Here is an 11,929-nt window from a genome sequence, read left to right on the forward strand (position 1 = left end):
ATTGGATATTCACTTGTCACTCCCAAGTGTCCAATCCCAAGTTGTGATTTACGAAAGCAGAAAGTGGCACATGGCCATACCCGGCCAGCGGAGAAAATCAGAGGAGAAATCAGTGGTTCTCACTTTTTTAACCAACAAAAAAGCAGAGCAAAACGTTGATTAGGTGGCAGATATATATTTGCAAGGGCATTTTCAACAAAGATATTTAAAGAGAAACTAGATCTTGTGAAACGAGGTCAGCCGACCCCGAAAACTACTTAAGCTGTCCTGTTGGGGAAATGGTTTGCCTGCCACTTTCACTCGGATTCACCAACTACGAGCGGTACCATGGCTTGTACGGCATCAAATGGCGATTACAAATTGTGAATTTAAATATATATTTTTAATTCAATATGTTTTTTACATGTATTTTTGTTTTCACAGTACAACGTCCAATGCGTGTTTATTGTTTTTTAAATGTACGCAAAAATAGCCTGTTTTGTACACTAGTGAAAAATGTAGGTGATTCCATGCCCAGCAGTGCGCAAGTGTGTTTTTGTATAGTATTTTTCAAGCCATGGTCATATGACGGCATGAATGATTGTATTTTGAGAGGAATTTATTGAAGTCGGACTAAGTAAGTCATCACTGAAGGCCTAGGTGGAATATGCACACTGATATTTATAGATGTGTAACATACCCACCCGTTTTATACCGCTTGTCCCTTTTGGGGTCGAGGGGGTGCTGGAGCCTATCTCAGCTGCACATGGGCGGAAGGCAGGGTACAGCCTAGACAAGTCGCCACCTCATCACAGGGCCAACACAGACAGACAGACAGCATTCACTCTCACATTTAAATGAAATGTTTACTATAAATATTTTAGCTAAACGTTAAATCAAAACTTAAATGTTAAATCTAAATCTGAGCGCTAAATGTTAAATCTAAACGTATATATGTATATGGGCATAATATATTTTTTGCTAAAGTGTTTATCAATAAATATTTTTTAATGATATCCAAATTTTATATGGGCCTCACGGTGGAAGAGGGGTTAGTGCGTCTGCCTCACAATACGAAGTTCCTGCAGTCCTGGGTTCAAATCCAGGCTCGGGATCTTTCTGTGTGGAGTTTGCATGTTCTCCCCGTGAATGCGTGGGTTCCCTCCGGGTACTCCGGCTTCCTCCCACTTCCAAAGACACGCACCTGGGGATAGGTTGATTGGCAACACTAAATTGTCCCTAGTGTGTGAATGTGAGTGTGAATGTTGTCTGTCTATCTGTGTTGGCCCTGCGATGAGGTGGCGACTTGTCCAGGGTGTACCCTGCCTTCCGCCCGATTGTAGCTGAGAGAGGCGCCAGCGCCCCCCGTGACCCCGAAAGGGAATAAGTGGTAGAAAATGGATGGATGGATGGATCCAAATTTTATGGTAAGTACTTTTTGCATGTAAAACAGTTTAAGTATCTTACTTAACTTCATCCATCCATCCATTTTTATGCCGCTTATTCCTTTCGGGGTCGCGGGGGGTGCTGGAGCCTATCTCAGCTACAATCGGGCGGAAGGTGCCGTACACCCTGGACAAGTAGCCCCTTCATCACAGGGCCAACACAGAGAGAAAGCCAACATTCACTCTCACATTTAGATTAAATGTTTACTATAAATGTTGTAACTAAACGTTAAACCAAAACTTAAATGCCATCCATCGATTTTCTGCCGCTTATTCCCTTTTTGGGGTTGCGGGGGGCGCTGGCGCCTATCTCAGCTACAATCGGGCGTAAGGCGGCGTACACCCTAGACAAGTCGCCACCTCATCGCAGCAAAACTTAAATGCTAAATCTAAATCTTGTCAAGCTTGAGCTGTGGGTGTTTGTGCTTCCTCGATGCAAAGATGATGTGGGACGAATCAGGCATGAATGTAAGTACATTTTTATTCGTTATTTAAATACAAAAGGCAAAACAAAAAGCACGCTCGATGGCGGATAATAATATATGCTAAAACGTTAACAAAAACAGCACAATGGCATGGCTATCTATAAATGAACAAAAGATGCTAACAATAAACCAAAAAAAAAACAGCACTTAGGCGAAAGAATACATGGATCTTACGTGGCGTGGTCCAAATGTTTTAGCAGCGTGGCAAGGCGTGGAGGTTTGCGATAGAAATGTGGCATGAAGCAGAATGCAAAAATCCCAGACTGATCGACTGAAAGAAAATGATTTAAGTAGTGGCTGTGATAATTAGGAACAGGTGCGGGACTGAGGGCAGGGGCGTGACTAGGATAAAACTAATGAGGTTGGCATGGAAACAAACAAAACCAGGAAGTGCAAAACGTGACTGATTGTCCAAAATCAAAAACATAACAAGACAAAACAAGATCCATAGGTGTGACAAATCTGAGCGCTAAATGTTACATTTAAATATATATATCTATATGTGCATAGTATATTTTTTGCTAAAGTGTTTGTCAATAAATATTTTTTAATGATATCCAAATTTTATGGTAAGTACTTTTTGCATGTAAAACAGTTTAAGTGACTTACTTAACTTACTTTGCTAAAAGCACTTCCGCCTGCAGTACTTACGTTAACTCACCGAATGATGGCGCTGTTATTTAAGCACATGTCATATGTTCTACTGTGAGGTCGCCCCCTGGTTAACGAATACATCAACATGTAGTAAATGGATGGATGGCATTTACATAAATTACTGTACCGCAATACGAACTCAAAATTTACTATTTGTTACTGGGTATATTTAATTTGTAATGATCAATTTTGGCAACACTAAATTGGCCCTAGTGTGTGAATGTGAGTGTGAATGTTGTCTGTCTATCTGTGTTGGCCCTGCGATGAGGTGGCGACTTGTCCAGGGTGTACCCCGCCTTCCGCCCGATTGTAGCTGAGATAGGCGCCAGCGCCCCCCGCGACCCCGAAAGGGAATAAGCGGTAGAAAATGGATGGATGGATATGTTGAATTTCCCTCACCTTTGAAAGTATAAGATAAGAATATTCAATAAACTGTTGTCATCATTGGGCTAACGCTTATGAGTCATCGATAAATCTTGAAATAATACACTCTAGACCAGGGGTCACCAACACGGTGCCCGCGGGCACCAGGTCGCCCGTAAGGACCAAATGAGTAGCCCGCTGGCCTGTTCTAAAAATAGCTCAAATAGCAGCACTTATCAGTGAGCTGCCTCTATTTTTTTTATTTTATTTATTTACTAGCAAACTGGTCTCGCTTTGCTCGACATTTTTAATTCTAAGAGAGACAAAACTCAAATAGTATTTGAAAATCCAAGAAAATATTTTAAAGACTTGGTCTTCACTTGTTTAAATTATTTTTTTTACTTTGCTTCTTATAACTTTCAGAAAGACAACTTTAGAGAAAAAAATCCAACCTTAAAAATGATTTTAGGATTTTTAAACACATACACATTTCTACCTTTTAACTTCCTTCCTCTTCTTTCCTGACAATTTAAATCAATGTTCAAGTAATTTTTTTATTTTTTATTGTAAAGATTAATAAATACATTTTGATTTAATTCTTCATTTTAGCTTCTGTTTTTTCAATGAAGAATATTTGTGGAATATTTCTTCAAACTCATTATGATTAAAATAAAAAATATATATTCTGGCAAATATAGAACATCTGTAGAATCAAATTTAAATCTTATTTCAAAGTCTTTTGAATTTCTTTTCAAATTATTGTTTTGAAAAATCTAGAAGAAATAATGATTTTTCTTTGTTAGAAATATAGCTTGGTTTAATTTGTTATATATTCCAACAAAGTGCAGATTGGATTTTAACCTATTTAAAACATGTCATCAAAACTTTAAAATTAATCTTAATCAGGAAAAATGACTAATGATGTTCCATAAATTACTTTTAAAATTTTTTCAAAAAGATTAGAATTAGCTAGGTTTTATCTTCTTTTTTTCGGTTGAATTTAAATATTAAAGAGTTGAAATTGAAGATAAACTATGTTTCAAAATTTAATTTTCATTTTTTTTTGTGTTTTCTCCTCTTTTAAACCGTTCAATTAAAGGGTTTTTTCATCATTTATTCTCTACAAATAACTTCCGTAAAAGGAAAAAAAATGTACGACGGAATGACAGACAGAAATACCCATTTTTTTATATATATATACCGTTTTTCCTTGAATTGCCGCAGGGCATATAGTATGCGCTTGCCTTGAATTACTGCCGGGTCAAACTCGCTTCCCAAAATAATTAGCGCATGCTTAGTATTACGGCCTGGTGAAATTCGTGACATCACGAGTGACACTTCCCCTGTCATCATTTTCAAAATGGAGGAGGCTGATTTTAATACAGTTAATTTGGAATCGCATGAAGGGAAGAAGATTAAGAGCTATTCAGTAGAATTTAAGGTCCAAGCTTACATCACACTCCAATTTTTACTGCATACCTTTGGTAAGTGCCGGAGTGAGAAGAGGTTTGAAAATAATTAACGCATGCTTACTTTTACCGCATGCCTTTGGTAAGCGCAGGAGTGAGAATAGGTTTTAAATTAATTAGCGCCCCAGCGGTAATTCAAGGAAATACGGTAGATTTATTTATTAAAGGTAAATTGAGCAAATTAGCTATTTCTGGCAATTTATTTAAGTGTGTATAAAACTGGTAGCCCTTCGCATTAATCAGTACCCAAGAAGTAGCTCTTGGTTTCAAAAAAGTTGGTGACCCCTGCTCTAGACAAATGTAAATAAACAGGCCATCTGCTACAAAATGTAAACATAAGATTAGCCCCTCCTATCTGGGCGTAGACCTCTCTTGCCCCGCCCACATGGCGACAATCCTCCGCTTCTATTGGCCAGTGGCGACGAGCCGCTCACCTCCTACCGGACGTCAGCCCGCCCGCCGGAGAGAGCACAAAAACAATCGGCATCTCCTTTTCTCTCACACAGTAGAACATAAACAAGGAGACTAAATCCATCTCGACTTCTCCGACGCTCTCACCGCCGTCATCGACATGGTCTCTCCGGTCACCGTGGTGAGTACCGCGGCCAAAAAAGTAGCGTAGACGTCTTTCCACAACGATGCTAATTTGATTAGCACAGTGCTACCGAAAATAAAAGTACAGATAATGGTAAGATTGTCACTGTCTTCCCAGTGTTTAATTATGTACTAATAAATATCAATGGCGATCAACGCGTTCCCTTTGGCGTGGTGAGAAGTTACGGTGGGAATTAAATGTACACTGTCAGCACATGCAGCTATGTTGACATTCTTATAATATATTAGCTTTGTTTCATGATTAGCTACGTTATGTTGTTGTCGCAAAGGCATTTGTGTGAGAGTTCCATCAGCAAGTGCAGGATGTTTCCTAAAGGCACCGAGTAACTGTCGTGTGACAACCTTTTTTTTTGTCTGTTTTTCTCTTTATGTTTTTTTTTTCCCCCCTTGGCTGCGCTTGTCGTGACGCATGCGCACTACGACGCCCGGCTTTCTTTCATGTCAAGTAATAATGCAAATTTTGGGGCAAAATTGCCGATATTAATACCCAAATTATTTATTAGAAAACATATTCAAGATCAAAGAGTAATTTTGCAAATGTGCCCTTAATTTGTTGATCATGATTATGAACAAGTGGAGGAGTTCAAGTACCTAGGAGTCTTGTTCACGAGTGAGGGAAGAGTGGATCGTGAGATCGACAGGCGGATCGGTGCGGCGTCTTCAGTAATGCGGAAGTTGTACCGATCCTTTGTGGTGAAGAAGGAGCTGAGCCGGAAGGCAAAGCTCTCAATTTACCGGTCGATCTACGTTCCCATCCTCACCTATGGTCATGAGCTTTGGGTCATGACCGAAAGGATAAGATCACGGGTACAAGCGGCCGAAATGCGTTTCCTCCGCCAGGTGGCGGGGCTCTCCCTTAGAGATAGGGTGAGAAGCTCTGTCATCCGAGAGGAACTCAAAGTAAAGCCGCTGCTCCTCCTCATTGAGAGGAGCCAGATGAGGTGGTTTGGGCATCTAGTCAGGATGCCACCCGAACGCCTCCCTAGAGAGGTGTTTAGGGCACGTCCAACCGGTAGGAGGCCACGGGGAAGACCCAGGACACGTTGGGAAGACTATGTCTCCAGGCTGGCCTGGGAACGCCTTGGGATCCCCCGGGAAGAGCTAGACGAAGTGGCTGGGGAGAGGGAAGTCTGGGCTTCTCTGCTTAGGCTGCTTCCCCCGTGACCCGACCTCGGATAAGCGGAAGAGGATGGGTGGATGGATGGATGGATGGATTATGAACACAATAAAACACAGGACATAGATTAGGGGTGTGGTAAAAAAATCAATTGGAATACGAATCGCGATTCACGTTGTGTGATTCAGAATCGATTCTCATGTTGAAAAAAATTTATTATTTTTTTTTTAATTTATTTTAATTTATTTTTTTTTTAATCAATCCAACAAACCAATACACAGCAATACCATAACAATGCAATCCAACTCCAAAACCAAACCTGACCCAGCAACACTCAGAACTGCAATAAACAGAGCAATTGAGAGGAGACACAAACACGACACAGAACAAACCAAAAGTAGTGAAACAAAAATGAATATTATCAACAACAGTATCAATATTAGTTATAATTTCAGCATAGCAGTGATTAAAAATCCCTCATTGACATTACCATTAGACATTTATAAAAATAAGAAAAAAGAACAATAGTGTCACAGTGGCTTACACTTGAATCATGCACCATGAATTAACGTGGTCCCCGACTTAAACAAGTTGAAAAACTTATTCGGGTGTTACCATTTAGTGGTCAATTGTACGGAATATGTACTGAACTGTGCAATCTACTAATAAAAGTATCAATCAATCCATCATCACATCTCATAAGCTTGACAACACACTGTGTCCAATGTTTTCACAAAGATAAAATAAGTCATATTTTTGGTTCGTTTAATAGTTAAAACAAAATTACATTATTGCAGTCAGTTGATAAAACATTGTCCTTTACAATTATAAAAGCTTTTTTAAAAAAATCTACTACTCTGCTAGCATGTCAGCAGACTGGGGTAGATCCTGCTGAAATCCTATGTATTGAATGAATACAGAATCGTTTTGAATCGGAAAAATATCGTTTTTGAATCGAGAATCGCGTTGAATCGAAAAAATCGATGTATAATCGAATCGCGGCCCCAAGAAACGATATTGAATCGAATCGTGGGACACCTAAAGATTCGCAGCCCTAACAAAGATGAAGCTAAAAAAAACTTATTTTTTTAATTACCATAGTATTTGTGTACCATTTCACCGGTCCACCAATTTTCTATACTGTTTATATTCATTTGGGCCACGGGTAATCTGACGTTGACACCCAAATATCCATCCATCTATCCATTCATTTCCTACCGCTTGTCCCTTTTGAGGTCGCGGGGGGTTCTGGAGCCTGTCTCAGCTGCATTCGGGCGGAAGCCGGGGTACACCTGGACAAATCGCCACCTCATCACAGGGCCAACACAGATAGACAGACAACATTTACACCCACATTCACACACTTGAGCCAATTTAGTGTTGCCATTCAACCTATCCCCAGGTGCATGTCTTTGGAGGTGGGAGGAAGCCGGAGTACCCGGAGAGAACATGCAAACTCCACACAGAAGGATCCCTCGCCCGGGATTGAACTTGGGACCTTTGTATTGTGAGGCACATGCACTAACCCCTGTTCCACTGTGAAGCCCACACCACCCAAACATAATACCACAAAATACATTTTTAAAGAGAATACAGTAAACTCTGTTAATTGGCTCTGTACCTGATCATAGTACATTTATTTAGCAATTTGGTGCAATTATTAATTATGAATCAAATATTTTCATGAAAAAGCTCTGTACAACCTTCTAAATATATTTTTTTGATTACATTATGAGAGCCATATAAGTATGAAATAACACCTTTTAGTCACCTTTACACATTATTTCAATCCAACACAATGAAGCTGGCTGAGTGAAGCTGAGCCAATCGGTGGCCACGATACTGAACAGCGCCCTCTGATTTGTTTGGTCTTATTTAGAGGCCAATACAATATTTTTAGTTCATTTTGCAGCTGGGATAGGCTCCAGCACCCACCGTGACCTCATAAGGGACAAGTGGTAGAAAAATGGATGGACGGATAGCCATTTGTATGCTTAACTGAAGCCAAGAATACATATAAAAAAAAATTAAAAAAATATATTTCGTGAAACCAATATAATGTCTACAAATATAATAAATAAATACAAAAATAATAATTATTTTATAAAAAAAAAATATAAAATCCACGATAGAGTGAAGGCGCAACGAAATGTGATGTGTAGTTTTACAAGCAAATACAATGCAAAATACGTAAAAATGACAAACAAAATAAAAAAAAGAACATTTAATATGTTGGCAAAGATGCCGATGAGCGGAGAGGGAAGAGAGCAGAGCCACAATAGTCCATTGCATTGTTTTCAAAAATGTTTCTCACCTTCTTTATCAAAGTGCGGGCACTTACAACTTTCTTTGAATCTTGATGGCTTATTTAGCAGTGGCACCTCATTAAAAAAAAGAGCAAAAAGACAGAGTTACCAATGCGTGGGGTGGGTTGGTGTCTTTGGTAGATACGTTGTTATGCACTTTGGTCACTTTTGGTAATGGGGTAAATTTGGGTGATCATTTTTCGGCAAAAATCATGCTAGCATTAATCTAAATGGGTTATACTTGTACAGCGCTTTTCTACCTTCAAGGTACTCAAAGCACTTTGACACTATTTCCACATTCACCCATTCACACACCGGTGGCGGGAGCTGGCATGCAAGAACCTAACCACGACCCATCAGGAGCAAGGGTGAAGTGTCTTGCTCAAGGACACAACGGACGTGGCGTGGCTGGTAGAAGGTGGGGATTGAACCAGGAACCCCTCAGGTTGCTGGCACGGCCATTCTCCCAACCGCGCCACGCCGTCCCCATCTGATACTAATACCACCCTTGGTATGGATACAATCAATATTTGGACCAATCCTTAGTGCTTTTGATCAAAGTGTCACAGAGAGAAAAGAAACAATTGAATAATTGAACAAGACCCAGCATCATCTTACTTAACAACTGCAATGAAAGGTTAGCTTCTTAGCAGGGGCCATGAAGGATGGAGTGTTGTAACTCGGTCCCTCATGTGAAGCCAGTGTGATTACTGTGAAGGCCGCCTGTGTGAAGGAATGCATGCCAGACAAGCCAGTCCCCATAGCGACAAGCGGTGTGAATTTGTTAAATTAATTTCGACCCAGCCAAGGCCCCCGGATTACAATGAGATGGAAAGTAGCGGCATGTGATGTCTGAAATAGAGGCACCGGCTCAAGCTCAAAGGACAAATGTATATGTCAACAAAACATACACAAATTAAAGTTGGAAAATCATTAACCAGCATATTGTGTGCCATTGACTACTTTGGAGTGCGTTCACACCGAAACAAGCAGAGATGGGTCTTGGTCTGCTTGCACGTGAACTGTGGCGTGGTTCGGTTTACTTGAGCTCATTAAAATATGAACGCTGCAAGGACCAGTAGAATAATGATCATGGTGCAGAAAAAAGAAGTGTCTTTCTGCAATATGAATTGATTAATTGTTGACAGTTGTTATTAGTTCCTTGAATTTAGTTTGATTTCCTGTCGAGTGCTCTTGATTTCGGTTCAACTTCCTGTTTGTCTCCATTTGCCACCACTTCTGTAGTCTGAGCGCTGACTCACACACCCACCCCTGATTAGCAATCAGGATGCTTTTTATCATGTTTGCTTTGTACCGCAGTGCGCCGCAAAGCTTCTCCCTATTGCTTCATGAGCCTGGTTGCTTTTTTGTGCATTTGCCTTCTGCACTACGTTTTCCCTAATAAAAAGATTCCCTGGACTTCGCCTGCTGTCTCTACATCCCTTGGTCTAGATCAGGGGTCACCAACCTTTTTGAAACCAAGAGCTACTTCTTGGGTACTGATTAATGCAAAAGGCTACTAGTTTAATACACACTTAAATAAATCGCCAGAAATAGCCAATTTGCTCAATTTACCTTTAATAAATAAATCTATATACATAAAAAATGGGTATTTCTGCCTGTCATCCCGTCGTACATTTTTTTCCCTTTTACGGAAAGTTTTTTGTAATGAAAAAACCCCTCACTAAATTGAACGGTTTAAAAGAGGATAAAACACGAAAAAAGTGAAAATAAAATTTTTAAACATAGTTTATCTTCAATTTCGACTCCTTAAAATTTAAAATTCAACCGAAAAAAATGAAGAGAAAAACAATCTGAATTCGAATCTTTTTGAAAAAAAATAAAAAAAGCATTTATGGAACATCATTTGTAATTTTTCCTGATTAAGATTAATTTGAGAATTTTGATGACATGTTTTGAATAGGTTAAAATCCAATCTGCACTTTGTTAGAATATATAACAAATTGGACCAAGCTATATTTCTAACAAAGACAAATCATTATTTCTTCTAGATTTTCCAGAACAAAAATTTTAAAAGAAATTCAAAAGACTTTGAAATAAGATTTAAATTTGATTCTACAGATTTTCTAGATTTGCCTGAATCATTTTTTTGAATTTTAATCATAATATGTTCGAAGAAATATTTCACAAATATTCTTTGTTGAAAAAACAGGAGCTAAAATGAATAATTAAATTAAAATGTATTTATTATTCTTTACAATAAAAAAAGATACTTGAACATTGATTTAAATTGTTAGGAAAGAAGAGGAAGGAATTTAAAAGGTAAAAAGGTAAATGTGTTTAAAAACCCTAAAATCATTTTTAAGGTTGAATTTTTTCTGTAAAATTGTCTTTCTGAAAATAATGAGAAGCAAAGTGAAAAAAATAAATGAATTTATTCAAACAAGTGAAGACCAAGTCTTTAAAATATTTTCTTGGATTTTCAAATTCTATTTGAGTTTTTTCTCTCTTAGAATTAAAAATGTCAAGAAAAGCGAGACCAGGTTTCTAGTAAATAAATACAATTTAAAAAATAGAGGCAGCTCACTGGTAAGTGCTGCTATTTGAGCTACAGGCCAGCGGGCTACTCATCTGGTCCTTACGGGCTACCTGGTGCCCGCGGGCACCGCGTTGGTGACCCCTGGTCTAAATGAACAACACCCAACTCAGACCGTCACAGTATATATAGCAGAATGTAAACAAAATTTACGTCAGGGGTCGGGAACCTTTTTGGCTGAGAGAGCCATGAAAGCCAAATATTTAAAAAAAATTATTTCCGTAAGAGCCATATAATATTTTTTAACACTGAATACAACTAAATGCATGCATTTTTAAGTAAGACCAACATTTTTAGAGTACAATAAGTCTCTTATTCTTTTTAATAACATTGTTATTCTGAAGCGAACCAATAATAAATAAAATACTTCTTAATGCGACTTCTTGAACTGGTGGGGTAGAAAACGGATGGATGGATTAAAAGACATGAGAATGTTTTATGTTTTCAACATTGTTTTTAACACGTACCATGGATTGATTTACGTGGATACCGACTTAAACAAGTTGAAAAACTTATTTGGGTGTAACCATTTAGTGGTCAATTGTATGGAATATGTACTGTACTTTGCAATCTACTAATAAAAGTTTCAATCAATCAATCAATCAATCAATCAAAACTGTGATTACCAGCAGAATGATTACTTATTGTGTTAAACAATGTCAGGTAAGGTTTATCTGAGAGCCAGATGCAGTCCTTAAAAGAGCCTTATCTGGCTCGAGAACCATAGGTTCCCTACCCCTGATCTACGTCATCAACGGCGTAGACATTTTTACATCCGGCGTAAAAATTAAGCCAAACAAATTATGTTAGTAACTCGCTATGGCGGACCGTACTGGGAGAACTAGAAAAACAAACCCAGTGGTAGCTTTGTTTTAGTCAAATTTGTTTTTTCAACAAAAATGTTTGCAAAAGTTTGCACCGGTTTTCATATAGCGTCCC

The 11,929-nt window shown here is 38.6% G+C and overlaps 1 protein-coding gene across 1 annotated transcript in view; it reads left to right on the forward strand.

Moving 5' to 3' along the window:
• Positions 1 to 4,847: 4,847 nt before the first annotated feature.
• LOC133563453 (lysoplasmalogenase TMEM86A-like) overlaps positions 4,848 to 11,929 on the forward strand; it is a 57,913-nt gene continuing 50,831 nt past the window's right edge. The window contains exon 1 of the mRNA XM_061917587.1: positions 4,848 to 4,987. Coding sequence (XP_061773571.1) covers positions 4,967 to 4,987 — 21 coding nt within the window. The 5' untranslated portion in view covers positions 4,848 to 4,966. The remainder of the gene's footprint in view (positions 4,988 to 11,929) is intronic.

The sequence above is a fragment of the Nerophis ophidion genome, linkage group LG12 (assembly GCF_033978795.1).
Source record: "Nerophis ophidion isolate RoL-2023_Sa linkage group LG12, RoL_Noph_v1.0, whole genome shotgun sequence".
In the NCBI taxonomy this organism is placed as follows: domain Eukaryota; kingdom Metazoa; phylum Chordata; class Actinopteri; order Syngnathiformes; family Syngnathidae; genus Nerophis; species Nerophis ophidion.